This window comes from Carcharodon carcharias, chromosome 13, assembly GCF_017639515.1.
Source record: "Carcharodon carcharias isolate sCarCar2 chromosome 13, sCarCar2.pri, whole genome shotgun sequence".
Taxonomy (NCBI): Eukaryota; Metazoa; Chordata; class Chondrichthyes; order Lamniformes; family Lamnidae; genus Carcharodon; species Carcharodon carcharias.
In genome coordinates, this window is record NC_054479.1 from 97,767,823 (window position 1) to 97,785,838 (window position 18,016).

The 18,016-nt window shown below is 41.3% G+C and overlaps 1 protein-coding gene across 5 annotated transcripts in view; it reads left to right on the top strand.

The window, feature by feature from the left end:
* ano2b (anoctamin 2b) overlaps positions 1 to 18,016 on the top strand; it is a 175,670-nt gene that overhangs the window by 88,075 nt on the left and 69,579 nt on the right. For all 5 annotated transcript variants that reach the window (XM_041202729.1, XM_041202730.1, XM_041202733.1 and 2 more), the window contains 4 exons: positions 534 to 694; positions 6,107 to 6,189; positions 12,445 to 12,516; positions 13,102 to 13,185. In XM_041202729.1, the coding sequence (XP_041058663.1) occupies positions 534 to 694; positions 6,107 to 6,189; positions 12,445 to 12,516; positions 13,102 to 13,185 (400 nt within the window). The remainder of the gene's footprint in view (positions 1 to 533; positions 695 to 6,106; positions 6,190 to 12,444; positions 12,517 to 13,101; positions 13,186 to 18,016) is intronic.

The following is an 18,016-nucleotide window of genomic DNA, read 5'->3' on the forward strand; positions in this document are numbered from 1 at the left end:
TATCCTGGCCCAGGTTCCCATAAATTACTGAAAATGCTTTGATTTTTCTGCCATCCATTTTTCCCTCAGTAACTCAAGATATATATAAAACAATCCACATTTCACAATAATACAATTGCATTGGATTGTTTTTTGCATATTCTAGTGCTGTCATTGTACTTTTTAATTGAGGGCCTCAGCCTCTCTTGTAGGCCTAGCTATGAGTTGTTAATTTTAGCACAATCCATTATTTCACCTCGGTTTAAACCTTGTGGGGTCCTTATCTCTTCCCCGATTGTCCTTTTACTGTCACTATAATGGGATTGAGAGTCAATCAGGGCTGCTGTCTTGGCCATCCTCTCAATCAAGAAATAGTGGGTAGCAAAGGAGAAATATAATGGGAATAAAACAATTAGCTTTAAAACTGGAGGAGATTGAAAAGAGCTTTCTTTTTATGCATTGTAATCCATATCAGAGACTGCTCACTTAATTTAAAATAACATTTAGGATTAAACACAGATGTTCAATATTCTTTTTCTTTTGTATTGTTTCAGTCTAGAGATGTGTGATGAGCAGAATAACTTCACCATGTGCCCGCTCTGTGACAAGTCCTGTGACTATTGGTACCTCAGTACTGCTTGTGCCACAGCACGTGCCAGCCATTTGTTTGACAATCCCGCTACTGTCTTTTTCTCCATCTTTATGGCTCTCTGGGGTAAGAAAAATGTTTGCACATGTTCAACTTCTGGTTCAGAAAGTAATGGCTGATTTTTAACATGCTCTTTCGTGTCATGGAGCTGAAAGTATATATATTGGGAAATCGTGGGAAAGCGTGTCTGTGATTTCCTAATATGTTTTCCCAGCAGGTGAGGTGGTATGGATAGTTCGTTTGTTTAGAAAACCAGCCCTTTCTACTATTGTTATTAAATTGCTATCGATTAAAAGCCTTAGGAGAAAGTATTACAGTTTTAAATACACACCCACTCTTTATTTTCTTTTCAAATCGCTGCACAGCCAGTAAAGCATAGACTTATCCGTTTGTAGAAGAATGCTTGCACAGACTGATCTCATTTTTCAAAATCTCACCTGCTGCTTTATTGAACTATTAGTTTGGCTGATGGAGTGATAGCCTCGAGAAGCTTCCTGAACTGTATGGAGGGAAGTTCTAAGGCAGTTTGGCTAAAGCAAATATTCCATTCTTTTAGGCCATACTTCTGTTTGAAATCAAGTAATTTGCATTTTGCCTAAGGTATTGTTGTAATCCTGGGAACAGAATGTTCTACTTTACATCTCAGATTCAGTTAGCCAACTGATAGGCTCACAGCCAGACATGTAGCTATACCAGTTTATCCTCTAAGCTAATTTCCCCCCCCCACCAAGTGTACTGAGATGCAAACTGGTTTACACATTGCTGTCACCTATCAATGCATTCTGTTTGTGGATAGTTCAGTGTGCATGTGGACCTCCTTCCCTGCAGAGGCTTTGGGTCAGCTAGCTTGGAAGACATGACGTTCAACCCTTAAACCAAAGAGCCCATTAGCCCTGTAGCTGCAAGATGCTGCACCTGGATTGGTGACCCACTCACATTGAAAGCCAATCAGAGAATGGGGCAGAAAGAACATCAAATCTGATTCGCAGCATTCTTGGTATTGCAGATGTTCACTTTAATGTCTGGAAAATCTGGAGCACTGGAAATTGGGCTTTTTGATCTCTGTGCTCAGATTCTCCTGGTGAGGGAAACTCTTCAATTTTGTGTAAAGATTCTTTCCTTACAAAGTGCTTTTATTTATATTTTATATGATGTAATTATCGCAGCCAGCAGAACTGCAATTAATTAAAGATGATGTAAAAGCCCCAGGCAGTAGGTTAGTGGTTGTCAATTGAACACATAACTGCTTAGAGCACATATTTAAATCATAATATTCTTCCATTAATAATTTTGGTGCTAAAATATTGAATCCATGAGGAGCATCATGCCATAGCATCACATTTTCATCAGGATTAATTTTTCGTGAAATCAGAGGGCATGTTTAATACACAGAATTCTGAAAGTTGACAAATTGCAATATTACAAGAATAATCATCTGGTTTTGGAGGTCCCAAGCTACATTTCACCAGCACACTTCCTTCAAGCTACATTTACTTTGAGCTTTGAATATCACATCCCTTCTCCCACTCAGAGCCTCCTTACATTTCCATGGCCAGAATATAACACTTGTCAGGCAGGCACGTGCCCGACCTGACTGAGTGTAAAATGACGTGCAATGAGGTCGGGCAAGCGCCCCGACGTCATTGTGCACTCGCGCAATATTTCAGTCGGCTGGTGCGCACAGGAGTCGGCAGCACGTCCGCCGACAATTAAAGGCCTATTAAGGCCATTAAAATTATAATTGAAAGAAACTTTTCACTGCGCATCCAACCTTACAGTGGGCAGGAAGGTGAAAAGGCCAAGCGTCCTTTGCATTTTTTAGGAAACCTCATCCATGAGCGGGATGAGATTTCCAAAGGCAATTAAAAATAAAATAACAGTTTTACTATTTCATTAATAAGATGTCCTTGCTCAAAGTCACATGAGGGGACATGTTTGATAACATTGTAAAAACATTTATTTTTAATTTTTCATGTTTTCATGTCCCTGAGGCAGCTGTGCCTCAGGGAGCTATTCCAGCGTGCACCCGCGTGCATGCTCGAACTTGCGCTCTTGCCTTCCTCCCCCACCGCTCCCCCCACACAGGTAGCACTGAGCGCTGCTGTGCGCATTTCAAGCTGGGCCAGCCTTAATTGGGCCCCCAGCGTGAAATCATGGTCTGGTCCTGATCGCAGGTGGTGGTCGTCTTCGCGATCGCTCCTGCCCGCCCCCGACGAGTCCAAGGGAAAAATCCTGGCCTATATTACTGCCCATTAACTTCCTTACCTTTGTAAGCCCTTGAACATGCTGTTATCTCCCATAGCCTTTTTCATTTTTCTCAGCCCTTCATGTTTGAATCTGTCCAACCAATTTTCCACCCCTGCTACAACACTGAGATGCCTCTAATCAAAGTTGTGCATGACATCCCCTGTGACTGTGGCCATTGTGCTTGTTTTTCACATCCCTTACGCAGTCTTTGACATGGTTAATCAGCTACCTTCTCCAATGCCTCTACCCCATGTCCAGTTCAGCGAAACTGCTGTTTCTTTCCTACCTATCCAATGACCCATGTCCAGTGATGGTTTTTTTGGCAACATCCAGATCCATGTCTCCACCAACTCTCTCAGTTCCTCCATGGTCTCTGTCATCCAGCTCTGCATGAACCGCAATATTGCTAAGACCTAAGCCACTGTCATTGGTCCCTGCCACCAACTCTGTGCCTTTTACTTTCTCTTCCCTGGCCAGTGTCTCAGGTTGAACTAGATTGCTTACAACCTTGGCAATCTGTTGGACCTGAGTTGAGCTTCCAAATCTATATCCTCTCCACCTCAAAGAGCAGCCACATCCACCTCTGTAAGGTTATTGTTGTAGGTGGCTGAGTTGTACTATTAGTGATAGAGTTGATCTGAGAACACTTCTTGGGTGGAAACATTAAGTTTATTTACAATGTACTCAGCAGCAACTACACATTTGTTTTCAACTCCAACTCCATCTCTATCTCTGTACTCACTGATGAGGTAGCCTATGCTACTCTCCTATTGGTTACAACAGATCATGTGATCTTCTTTAACAATAATTATTCTTAATGGTACATTTCTTACTAAATAAAGCTGTAATTACTAATGTCATCTTCCTAACTCACTCATCCATTCCTTGATCATCTCCAGACTCAACTATTCTAATGCTCACCTGGCTGGCCTCACATCTTCTAACCTCCATAAACTTTAGCCCATCTAAACCTCTGCTGCCCACACCCTAACCCACAGTAGATTCTATTAACTTATCCATCCTGTCATTTATTGACTCTGGTCTTCCTGCACATCCAATTTAAAGTTCTTAATTTGGTATTAAGATCGCTTTGGCCCCATTTCTGTTTCTGTGGTCTCCTCCAGCCCTATAAGATTTTAGAGTCCATTATTAAGGATAAGATTGCAGTGCATGGAAGTGCATGGTAAAATCGGGCAAAGTCAGCATGGTTTCATCAAGGGGAGGTCATGCCTGACAAATCTGTTAGAATTCTTTGAGGAGGTAGCAAGTAGGTTAGACAAAGGAGAGCCAATGGATGTTATCTACTTAGACTTCCAGAAGGCCTTTGACAAGGTGCCGCACAGGAGGCTGCTCAGGAAGGTAAGAGCCCATGGTGTTAGAGGCAAGGTGCTAGCATGGATAGAAGATTGGCTGCCTGGCAGGAGGCAGAGAGTGGGGATAAGGGGGTCCTTCTCAGGATAGCGGCAGGTGACTAGTGGAGTTCCTCAGGGGTCAGTATTGGGACCACAACTTTTCACTTTATACATTAATAATCTAGATGAAGGAACTGAGGGCAACCAAGCTAAGTTTGCAGATGATACAAAGATAGGTGGAGGGACAGGTAGTATTGAGGAGGCGGGGAGGCTGCAGAAGGATTTGGACAGGTTAGGAGAATGGGCAAAGAAGTAGCAGATGGAATACAACGTGGGCAAGTGTGAGGTCATGCACTTTGGTGGGAAGAATTGAGGCATAGACTATTTTCTAAATAGGGAGAGAATTCAGAAATCTGGAGTGCAAAGAGACTTGGGCGTCCTAGTCCAGGATTCTCTTAAGGTTAACTTGCAGGTTGAGTTGGTAGTTAGGAAGGCAAATGCAATGTTGGCATTTATTTCGAGAGGACTAGAATATAAAAGCAGGGATGTGCTGCTGAGGCTTTATAAGGCTCTGGTCAGACCACATTTAGAATATTGTGAGCAATTTTGGGCCCCGTATCTCAGGAAGGATGTGCTGGCCCTGGAGAGGGTCCAGAGGAGGTTCACAAGAATGATCCCAGGAATGAAAGACTTAACATATGAGGAACGTTTGAGGACTCTGGGTCTGTACTCGATGGAGTTTAGAAGGATGAGGGAGGATCTGATTGAAACATACAGAGTACTGAAAGGCCTGGATAGAGTGGACGTGGGGAAGATGTTTCCATTAGTAGGAGAGACTAGGACCCGAGGGCACAGCCTCAGAATAAAGGAACGACCTTTTAGAACAGAGATGAGGAGAAACTTCTTTAGCCAGAGAGTGGTGAATCTATGGAATTCATTGCCACAGAAGGCTGTGGAGGCCGGGTCATTGAGTGTATTTAAGACCGAGATAGATAGGTTCTTGATTTGTAAGGGGATCAAAGGTTATGGGGAGAAGACGGGAGAATGGGTTTGAGAAACTTGTCAGCCATGATTGGATGGCAGAGCAGACTTGAAGGGCTGAATGGTCTGATGGTCTTATGGTCTTAACTCATCAATAACTCTGACACTGACCTTTTGTCTGCTCCTCACACTATTCACGCCACCACTGACAACTGCATTTCCAATCTTCGAGGCTCAACGAACTGGGATTCCCTCCCAAATCTTTTTGCCTTTGCAGCTCCCTATCCTCCTTTAAAATCCTCCTTGAAACCTATCTCTTTCATCACGATTTAGGCCTATTTTATCTAATTACAGTTCTGTGAAGCACCTTGGCTGTTTTTGTACAGTTAAGAAGTTGTAACATTGAAAAACATTGTTGCTTATGATTACGTAATCTTTGAAATGAAAATCATTTGTTAAAGCACAGATACCTCAATAACATTTTCTGCATCAGGCATCGCAGTGTAATCTGATCAAAACCAATGAATGAGTTTGGATAATGTGTGAGACTGACATTTGAACCCATCCTTCTCAAGAAGTTTGCCACTGCATTGAAAGAGCCTGCAGTTTAGATAATGCTTAATCATAGCCTCAGTACACCCGAAAACATTTCAAAGAGTAATCCACTGAGTTATGGTTGTCCAGTTAAATACAGCAATTAATTTGCAGACAGCAAGGTACCATGAATAGTAAATGACATAAATCACGAGTTAACCTATTTCTGTAGGGGGTGAGCTGGGGGGTGTTGTTAGTTGAAAAAGGAATGTAAATGGCACCACTTTTGAATCCTTACATTGAATATATTTTCAATTTGACTACTTACTGTTAACACCTTTCATTAAAAATCTTTTCTTCACAGCAACCTTGTTCCTTGAATCCTGGAAGCGTCGACAAACGAGATTATGCTACCAATGGGATTTAACCAGCCTGGAAGAGGAAGAAGTGAGCAAACATTGGCATTTTTTCTTTGACAGGATATATGTTTATAATTTAAGACATCTATGAAGAAATTCAATGATTCCGCATTTCCTAGTAGGAAACTTGCTTGACAGTAATTTGGCCAGAAATTGGACTACAACACTGTAACACTGCGCAGGATTTTACGCATCGGTGAGTGGGGGGGGGGGGCGGGGTGGGGGGTCCACTCGCTGATGCGTAAAATGATGCGCAGTGACATGTACTCCCGACGTCACCGTGCCACATTTAAATTTTCAGGAAGGCAGGGGCACAGTGAAATCAGCTGTGCGCCCGTCGACCTGTCAATGGCTAATTGAGGCCATTGACAGAGTCAATTATGTAATTAAAGGACCTGCCCGTCCAACCTTAAGGTTGGGATAAGGTTTCATGTAGCTTTTTAAAAAGTTTAATAAAGTTTTTGGGAAAATAATGGACACGTCCCAACTCATGTGACATTGTCACATGAGGGGACATGTTAGGGAAATTTTACATTTCTATTTTTAGGTTTTTAACATTTTGAGCCAATCTCCCTGAGGCTGCACTTAGCCTCAGAGAGATGAGCGTGCTCTTTCTTGTGCATGCGCGAAAGAGCACACTCTCAATTTTGGGACTTCCCCCGCCCACTTAAATGGCCTGCCCACATAAAATGGTGCCACGCCTCCTATCAGGGGTGTGTGCGCCCGCCCATCAGCTTGCCCCACGATGGGGGGAAGATTCAGCCCACTTTTTGCACCAATTGAGCAAGATTTCCCGCTGGAAAGATCAATAAATATAAAGTGAGTGACCCTGTACCTTATAAATCAGAAGGCATCTTTATCTGCTCAATAATGAGCTAAGTGTAGTGAGACCTTGGTGACAGCTCTGACAGCTTTGATGGAAAATCAGACTCCCTCTTGGCTCCAGTGTCCAGCATCTCCTCAAGTTTACAAAGCCTAATGGACAGTGTGGTTAGGGGCATTGCAAGCCACCGAGCACATTTGCGCTCCATTCCCACACAGTGCAGTGGGAGTGCTGAGGTTCAGGCACTTGATACTCTTACTGGTTCCATGGCAGAATGACCTGCTGTCCCCTCTCAGGATGGCAGCCCTTCTGCTCCTCTACCTGCCTCTCAATCAGTGGTGCCAGACAGTCAGCTGGGCCAGATAACCCCGACCAAAACTTGAGTTCCATCAGGCTGCAGTCAGGCTGCCAATGGCCAAAACTTTTTGAGGCCATCAACCATCTACCTCAAGTGCTCCCAGCAGAAGTTCATCAGCTTTCCACCTCCCAACCTACATCTGCTTGAGAGGCATCTCATAGAAGCCCAAGAATAGATAAAAGAGCACACAAGATGTGCACTAAGGCTTTTCACAAGATATTTGTAGATACGTGGCAGTCATGTAACCATTTGTGAGATCAAGAATGGTATCTGTTGGAAGCAAAGATGCTTTGTTTAGGTATAGCTGTTGGTCTTCATGATCTTCATGATGTAACAGGAACCATCATCAAATTGTACTGTTTAAGTTGGTTTCGGGATTGAATGAAATGGAAGGAAGCAGTGGTTGGTGCTTTGACTATGGGAGGGACTGTTCAGGCAAATCTCTCCTCAAGATATTGCCTTACAACTCCAGAAACCCTGTACTGCTGTGCCAAGCTCCTCTTCTGCATTGTACAGCTCCTCATCCCTTTTGTTTAAACATTCGTGCTCCAAGTCTTCCTCTTGATGGAGCTATAAGGCAGCTCCCTTTTGGATAGCGAGACTGTGGAGCATTCAGAAAATGATAATGAACACCTGAGGCCAGGATTTTACAGTCCCACCATCGTCACGGCTGGAAGCAGAAAATTCAGGTAGTGGCCAAAAGTCCATTGACTTTGGGTGGGCATTTTGGCGGGACTGGAAAATCCTGTCTTGAGACTCGTATTGAAGCTGGCAGGAAAACAGTTATAGAACTCCATGCGTTGCTGCCTGTGGTCACAAACAAGTTAAACGTTAGTGAATGGAAGCCTTCCCTGTTGACACTTAGAGTTCGTTCCTGATGGAGAACACAGGGGATGCAGTAAAGGTGCCCTTTACCTGCTGCAATCCAACAATGCAGGAAAATCCTAGTGCTGTTCCTACTTTTCAGCCTCCACATGGAAGATAAGGAAGTGTTGTCACCTTGAAAATAGTGAACCAGTGACCAGCTGAATGCTTGTGTACAAAAAGACCTGAGTGATGTTGACTGTAGTACAATCACCTGAAGTAGTTTGCACAGGTAGCTTTAGATATTTTGTGAATCTGCCTCTTGCGGAGATTGTGGGTGAAAGTGTGCAAAATTCAGACTGTAGTAAGAAAGGTGACTCATTTAGATAAACCTCTCTTTGAGTTAAAGTTAATAAATACAAACCTTTCAAAGGTGCTATACCATGATAATATCTCAGGAGAGTTAAATAATCTTCACTATGTTCTTAAAGGGAGTTGCAAGTGGACATGATGAATTTGCTAAAAAAAATGCAGGGTAAATCAGGGAGGGGACTGTTCTCTTTTTATTTTTTGCTGGATGGTTTTCATAAAGTAGCATTGGGAGAGAGCAGGAGCAGGTTTTCTGTTCCTATACAAGACAGGAAACATCATGTGATGCGCAACAGGAAGCCAACAAGGTCTTCATTATGACATTAACATAATTGAGCTTTTAGACATTCTGCCATAAGATAAACAAACCAGTATCTGAAGAAAGCATAAAGTTATATTTGATATGGCATATTTCATAGGCCTTTCCATCTTAACACTGAAGTGTTGGCTTGGATTACGTGCTCACTTAGATGGCTCTTGAACTCCTGACCTTCTGAGTCGAAACAGTGCTGAACCTGAGCCGAGGCGGATGCAAAATAAAAAAAAAATAAAGGTTGTGATTGAAAACCTCCAAAATAGAATGACAATAAATTAGTGCAATTTTCAAACAAGAAACAAAGCTGAACTCTCTGACAATGCAGTTTCCATTGACTTAGTGACGCAACTTTACAGGGCTGATTTCATAGAGATCATACTCGGTATTTGATTCTTCCTGCCAGAAGCACCATGTTATCCTGCATGTGTCACTGAATTTGCTATGAGCCAAATTTAGGCTCCAGATATTTAAAAATATTTCAAAAATCTGAATGATTGAATAGAACATTACCCTTTCACCTCTAAGAACGTCAATCTACTCCAGACTAATGGAATGAAAGTATCTTGTCTCAATCAGATAAAAGGATTTTTATGCAAAATGAGTCTTAATCCAATTCCTAATGGCTGTTGATCCCCATCACACAGCTATTCACAGTCCAGTACCAAGTGATGCTAAATTGACATTATAACTTAAGTTACAAGAATGATGGTATTAGAAATATGAAGACACAAACACAGGTTAATTAAGATGAGCTATTCCAGGATTTGGGTTAGGATATTTGCTGCAATAGAGTAGGGATGGCTCTACTATGTGCCTCAAGGAGTTGCTGGTCAAAGTGGGAACACTCTGTTCATCAGTCCTGACATTCACTTCAAAGAAGATGATAATCCATCAAAAATTGACATGCAAAAGTCTTAGAGAAACTAAAAGAACTTATACATTTCTCTTTTATTTTGCTTTGCAAATTAGGATCTTGATCTTAAGACATAAATCAACAACTATGCTGTAATTGGCATTGTGATTAGTTCTAAGTTACTGCAGCTGGTGTACTACTTGTAGTCGCATGTGTCAATTAAATATTGCAGAGTTTAAAAGATCATTATAAGAGAAATTAAAATTCCAAAAGACATATGGGTAGAAATTGTTACCAGTGAAGCTCTACGTGCTTATGCTACATTTCTGTATGCAGTAGATTTACATAGCATTGATCCAAACAGGTTTAAATTTGGCTGAAAATTACATATGAGCGCATGAACTATATCAAACTGAATCTCCACTCCACGTGGCCTATTCATACCATGTCAGTCAGTTTTGTGGCCAACAGTATTATTGAAGCTGCGGCAGTCTAATGCCCTGTGCTCATTAGAATGAGGGATTCTTTTTAAATGTTTGAAAGTTTGTTTTAATGCATTTCCTTTCCTTCTTTTGCTGACAATAATATATCAAGGAACGTATGCAGGTTTGAATGTAGCATCAAAATTGGCGCTTTTTTTAGCACTTTAATGCTTTTACGAAAAGAAAAGTAGTATTTTATAGCATTGCACTGCTAATAAGAATCTGGAGTATCTGTGCTGCAATCCTTCATAGGCTAATATACCCTTTTTAAGGTAAGAACTGTACACAGTACTCCAGACATGATCTAACCAAGGCTTTGCATTGCTGTAGCAAAACTTCCTCCCCTTTATAGTCTAGCCTTTAAATATAATATTGCATTAGCCTTTTTGAATCTGACCACTATATTTTAGTGATCTTTATACATGGACCCCTAAATCTCTTTGGATCTTCACTATGCCCAGCTTTTCCTCATCGGAAGGATACTATTTTAAAGATGTCCACTCTGTTATGGACCAAAATGGATCACTTCACACTTGCTTGCATGAAAGTCCATTTGACACCATTTTGCTCAGTCACTTCAGCTATCAATGTTTCTTTCATATGCTGTTTTCTACTCTGATTACTATGCCCCATATCTTTGTGCCATCAGTAAACATGGATATTGTGTATCTATAACTATTCAATAAATATATTGAATAGTTGAGGTCCATGACAGAACCTAGTGGGACACCAGTAGTCATTTTGAGTACATACCCATTATCTCTAATCTCTCTCTTCTACCTCCTAACCAATCTCCTGACCAGGTCAGCAAATTACCTTCAATTCCATCAGATTTAATTTTAGTTCTTATTTGAAACTTTATTGGATGCTTTATAGAAGTCCATAAAAACTGCGTGCCTAAATATGCTCTATCTACTGTTTTAGTTATTTCCTTAGCCATAATGTAATCTTTATGAATCCATTTTCTCTCACTAATTAGCTCAAATTTATTTAAGTGCTCAGTCACTTTGGGCAGAATAATACTCTCCCAAATCTGGAGACGTATTATCGGGTGTGATAATGTCGAGCGGCATTCCCGACATCATTATGACAGTTTTGTATAATAAGGCAGGTGGGCGGGTTTAAAAGTCGGAACCCTTCCTGCATTATGTAAGTGTCAATTAATAATGTATTTAAGATAGTTGACAACCCAGTTGACTGCCATATTATGGTGTGAACGCTATAATATGCCTTTGGAGTCAGATTGGTTTGGCCCTTCTCCCCCACCTCTCCCCTTGCTCCAATGGTGCAGACATCTCTGGAGGGAAACATGCAACAACTAGACAACTCCTCCATGCAAATGATTGATTAACTTGTTCTGCTTAAAAAAAGAATGCCACCTCTGATCAGTGCCAAGGTTTGGGGACAGCAGAGCTCAAAATAAAATTCATTCACCTTAGAAGCCTGCAAACTGCTGAATGACAAGTTATTCTGCAGTGTTTGAAGCGATTCTGCACTTGCTGGGTCCCCTGACACTGCATCATGCCTGGGGGCCCTTTAAACTACGGGCTGTGGCCTCGTTCTGGGGCATGGCTCCTTGGAAGCTGGACATCCCATGCTCCAACACTGATTGGGTGGGATAATTGTCTCAAACCCACCCTAAGCCCCAAATGACATTTATTGGGCACATTCCAAATGCAGGCCCGGAAGTCGAAAGACTTCTGGGAGCTGAACCCGACCTCGGCGCCCTTGCGTATTATTCAGCCTTTTGTCCTTAATTATAGATTCCAATGACTTGCCCACAATAGATGTTAGAGTGACGGGTCAATATTTCCTGGTTTCTCTTGCTCACATTTCTTAAATGATGGAGTTACATTTCCAATTTTCCAAACTAAAGGGGCAATTCATGAATCAATAGAGCTTTGCAAAACTATAGCCAAAGCAATGACAATTTTCTCCCCTGGTCTCCTTAATATGCTGGGGATTTGCCAGTATTGGGCGGAATTTTACGTCCCCGTCATGGGGTGGGGGGGGCATAAAATGCAGCAAGGTACTCAAAGGCCCATTGACTTCAGCAGGACCAGAAAATCCCATCAGCAGGAGGGACTGTCAAGTTCAGCCCATTGTTTTTCCCAATCCTATTTTTTGCTTACTTTAACCCAGCTTTGCTCCATTTTAAGTGATTTTAATAGAAGAGGAATAACATTTGACAGAATCTTAGTGCTTACACCAGAAGAAGAAGAATATTTCATTCTTTCAATCTTCTTGCGTTGTCCTTACCAGTGTTGTCTGTTTTCAGGAGCATCCAAGGCCAGAATATGAAACCAAACTTTTTCAGAAGAAACTTTTAAAAGAAAAAAAGGACCGAAATGTAAGTTATTTTATATTTGTACCACAATTTCATTATAGTTGTTGTAGATTTGAAATCTGTACAGTGTGAAAATTAATATCAATGCTTGTGCTATTGAATCATAGAGTGGATCATAGAATAGTTACATCACGGAAGGAGGCCATTCGGCTTGTCATGTCCATGCTAGCTCTCTGCAAAAGCAATACAGCTAGTCCCACTTCCCCTCCATTTCATCATGATCAATGTTTGTCGCAATGAAATCAATGCTTCTTTTATCGCGAAAAATATTTCGACTTCATTTCAACCTGGTCATTCGATTTCAAGGTCTGCCTTTGGAACGCGCATGATAAAATGTCACTTGGGGCTTAGGGCGTGTTTGAGGCCATTATCCCACCCAATCAGTGTTAGAGGATGGGATGTCCGGCCTCCAAGGTCATTGGTCAGGCCCCAGAATGAGGCAATCAATGTTTGTATTATTTGTGACCAAGACTTGTCTGATTGTAATAAATACTTGTCTTATTTCAACCCATACTTATTGTGTTTGTATTTACTGTTAATGTGATCACAGTTTGTCCTATTAAGATAGTAAAGAGCATTATTTTACAGCAAAAAAAGAAGCAGGATGACCACGCAACAGGCAAAAACAAATGGAAAGACAAGGTCTTGTCAGCCATGGGTGGGGCAGACCTAGTAAGTATACTTCTTTAAAATGACCATACTCTATCCTGTGCCATGAATCCCTAACCTAAACTTAATTTAGTGTAGCATTTATTGAGTCATATTTAGGATCCTGTGTCTTAGGGATTTAAGGCCTGGAAAATGTAGATTTGGTTTGGTTTACTAAAGCCTTACCCATGTTTAACAATCCAAGATGCATTGAGATGAATAGTTATGTAATTATATCATTGCATTAATGTTTGAAGCTGTCATGATGAATTCAGTTTTTTGTCTTAGTTTTAATCAAATCAAGACAAAAATAAAACACAAAATTGGATGTTGTAGGGGATAGGAGGACCAGTGGCCTGGATGTTCGCTGAGTCAGAATGACTCAGGAGCCCTTTTCAAAATCATGAGCGGATCCCGATTCTGTGATTCCCGACACTATTCCTAAGCTGTATGATTTTCAGGAGTGTCTTTTAAGGGTTGGGTCAAAAGCCCGCACTCAGCATTCCAACCTGCCGGCTTCATCATGGGGATAGGCATGCCCTAATTTTCATGGAATCAGGCCAGGTTTAAAATAGTTGTGGTTCACGGCATGTCAGAGGTGTTGTGAACCATAGTCTGCATGAGGGGACCTTTTAAAAGGTGCATTCAGAAGGTCCTCCTCATGTGTGTCTGGCTAAGTATACCGAATGAGGTTTGGCTGAGAACCCAGGCATTCATTACTTTGATGAAACACATGAACCCCAGGAAAAACATTGCTTGATTGTCAGTTCTGGTTCTCTGATCTATGCTGTCAATTGCACAGTGGTTATTTACCCAAGGTAAAGCAGTTTCAAGTGCCTGTAGTTTCAGTTATTGATATTTTAATGGGTTTGAATGATTGAAACTTTTATTGGGCGGTTGTGAAAGGACTTTTTAAAATTATAGTGGAAAGTAATGAATGAATGATAGCTTCTTAAAAAATGTTCTTACCCATCCTATTGTCACAGTAGGGTTAATTGGTGCTTTACATTGTATAGTAGATTAATGGGCATGGAAGTGCTTTAGCTTGGTATAGGTGGCATGAGGGGCCATATGGGTGGGTGGGTGCATAGTCTGGATTGGCAGCATGATGTGGCATAGACGGGGAATGGGGACTATGTGTGGGGGGGGTGGTGGCGAGGTACGGTGAGGGGATGAAGGTTGGAGGGCTTGTTTTTATTTTACAAAGCCCCACAGCACTGAGGCAGGCATTTTAAACAGCTCGCCTCTGTACCAAGCAGCCCCTCGACTGCCTCCAACCTCTTAATCTCTTTCCTGGGTCTGCTGTCCCGACTGCAGCCTAAAGCTGCCAAGCCCCTCCCCTGCAATGAAGTTCCCACCTTTACGGACACTTTTTCCCAAGGTGGGCAGGCCGAGCACACCCGCTACTCACCTTGGTGATGAAAACCCAGGCTAGTGCCTCACCATGTGTGAGCAGGTATTGGAGAAAGGTCTATAACACCATACTTGGAACTGTGCACTCATCCAGCCAGGCTTAATGCCAGGGGTACAGCCACACTCAGTTTTTCTTCCCTCTGATTTGCAGATCGGAGCACAGGAGGGCAAATATTCTTTTATGGCCTATGTGCAATTAAATTGGAATCCGCACCTTTATGAATTTGCTACAGATAAATATTCAGAGAAAAATCACAAAGCACCTTGTTAAATTCTGTCCCAGAGCACACAAGCTCTCTAATTTAGTGACAGTAGTCTTTTGACAACTTGATTTGGTCTGCTTTTTAGCTTTTCATCTATATGATGAGATGCAAATGTTGATTTTTAAAATTTTCTTCAGTAAATGTGCTGTGAAAAATTATACACAGGAGACAAAGGATGGCAGAATTAAATTTGCAAAATTGCTGTGAGGAAAGAGTAACTTTCATACTTTTATTCTTTTCATTTTGGATAAATTGCCAAGTGCGTGGTGAAATAATGCTTTATGCAAAAGCTGTTAAGTCAGCTGTGGTCCTTGTTTTTGAATGCCACGATTCAGAATGTAACTGTCCCTCAATTAATACAAACTGGTTTTCTTGTGTGCTGTGTATAATATACCTGGGTGAATCAGGAAAGTGATTTTCCTGGTCTCTTGGGAATGTAAGGCCTTGCTGCATTGTGACATGGATAGTTGTATGCTTCCTGTCATATAACAAAGCCATTTAACTTATTTTTAGTGCATATCTAAAAGATAGTTTATTTTATTCCCCTAGTGTGACAAAAGAGACCTGGACACTCTTGTAGGTTTATTGAATTCATTGCCTCCACATTATAAGGTCTCAGTTTATTTTCATGAAGTTCTAGATTTACATCCATCACACATGAGGCATTTGAGTGATGGTGGTGTGTGACAGTTCACTTAGCAGGTCCGAGTTGCTCTGGCAACATGCACTTATACATGTATGTTGCAGTCTGGAGCTATGGATAGCGATGGCAGAGGCTGCTATGTTCCTTCCATCACATGGCTGACCAAGAATTACTCCAGCTCTTACCACCTGCCATTGGCATATGTTGGAAAGATTTGCAGGTTGATACTCAACCTGTTTGGCCGTGTTATGAATGCACCTTCCTTAGCCATCAAGTCCTGGGGTGGGAATCAAACCTGGAGCTTCTGGCTTGGAGACAGGTATGCTACGCACCGTGCCACAAGACCTATTTGAGTGGCATCAAAGTAGACATCATAATTTTCTATCAAATTTCACTGTATTAGGTTAGGAGACAAAATTACAGTTTTGAAGTTTTGAAGCAATGGCTGAGGAACAGAAAGGATATAAAAAAAAAACTGAATTTATATATTGTGTTTCTTGACCTCAGGGCATCCCAAAGTGATTTATAGCCAGTGAAGTCATTTTGACATGCAGACATTGTTGTAACATAGGAAACGCCAGGAACTCATACAAATCTACAATCTAACTTCTTGAGCACAATTAAGGAAACAGCATTTTAGCATTGCTTAGCTTTTCCTTTAACAACTTTGCGATTCACATAGTTATTGATAGACTGTGGAAAATTTCTCACCAGGAACTAGGCCTCACAGCCTTAGAGTGATAAAATCACCAGTTGATTATGTAGTCAGGTGATTGGTGTATTCAATTCAATACTTTTTTAAGTTTAATTTCTAATACAAATACACTCAGCCTTACCGAGGTGGCCACACCAACTGATGGGGTCAAATACAATTTGCTATGTGGTTATGCACTTTTGCATTTAGAACAGCCTTTGAGGGTTATAAAGTTATCAAAGTTAAGGAGCTTGGCTAATATGCTTTGCTAGTTCAGAGGCCACAGGGAATAGACAGGCTGTCTCCTCCAGACAGCAAGAAGCTGGGAGCAGACAGCATGGAACTTCGCGAATTATGGGGTAGGGGGCACAGGTGAAAGGAAAAGGATAAATTAGCCAGCATGAAACCTAAGAGAGTAACCTTTACCTATACCACTTGGTAGGGGAGTTGGGACAGGGGGCAATTTTGTGAAGTAGATCATCCGTCCATTGTAGAACCAGACTAATTCTCATTTCATTGATTTCTGCACTCTCCTCAGTACTGTTATTTAAGCTAACAGAAAAGAGGGCCGTAGGGTAAATTTTATGATTTAACATCTGGGTATGGATTTTAACTGCTTGATATTCATCTATTAAAAATTATGTATCATGTAAGATGTAAATTGTATTGGTTTTCATGCCTGCATTCCATTCCAAATATGCATTCTGTCTACTGTAGTTCATCACTGGGAGCTCTAAATTACAACATTCACGCCGATAAGACAGCCATCTAAAGATGTGAACTATTGTAGTTATGAGAAATGCATTTTAAGGCTGAGTCAATATTACTAAAGAAAGATCCCCTCTATTGCTTTGTAGGAAACTGGAAGTATGATGCCCTTTACAACAAAATCATTTGTGAATAGGTTTTTCATTGGTTTATGAGACACAAGGCTGTCAGAAAGGCATCTTTCACCTTACATTTGAAATGGCAGTATAACAATGAAGGTGTGGTAAAACTATTATCAATCCACAAACTAGTGAAATGGAAAAGCAAATGTGGATCAGCTGATAGCACATAAGAAACGGCAGTGGCTGCAAAAGTTCTGCTGGCAACCTAGCCTCAAAAAGCACATACAGAGAGAGAAGCCTGTTCTAACTCTCTCCCAATACCTCCTAGTTATGCACAGCAGAGAAGTTAGTGTCTATAGACAAACTGACACATCCTATGGACCAATATGTAACTTAATGCATGAAATATATAGCACAGTCATTTAGGGAGAACAATTACCTCTTTCACTTTAGGGGAACAAGAAATAATAAAGCCTACCCATATGCCTCAGATCTCTGAGTGGTCGAGTTAAACCATGTAGCTCAGATGAAAAGCTACGATGGAGGTAGCTATGATTAAGATTACACAGAGGCAAAAATGGATGCTTAACTTTTGGTGACGCTTTCTGAATTTCTGAATCCATCATAAAGTTTAAGGTTTTGTGCTTTTTTTTAACCAAAACTCTACTGTAACTTTTCTGGAAATACAGAATTATCGGTGCTCCATACACACCTATCTCAATGTGGAGTTAAACAGAGGGTTCACATGAATTGGAACAATTTGCCGCAGATCATGCTCATTCATGACCGGAGGTGCTTTTAGTGACAGAACTGTCCAAACTCAGAACAAACGCACAATAGCAGGACAGGCTCCCATACCATGTTGATAGGCAACAAATTTTGGCATCTGCTCTAACTCGTAATGTTAGTACCAACATATTGCACAGCCACTGAGAGCCGAATGAGAGGCACCTTTCCTCTCCTAAGAACTCTGGTAGGTTTAGACCCTTTTCTCAAATTCGTAAAGTCCACT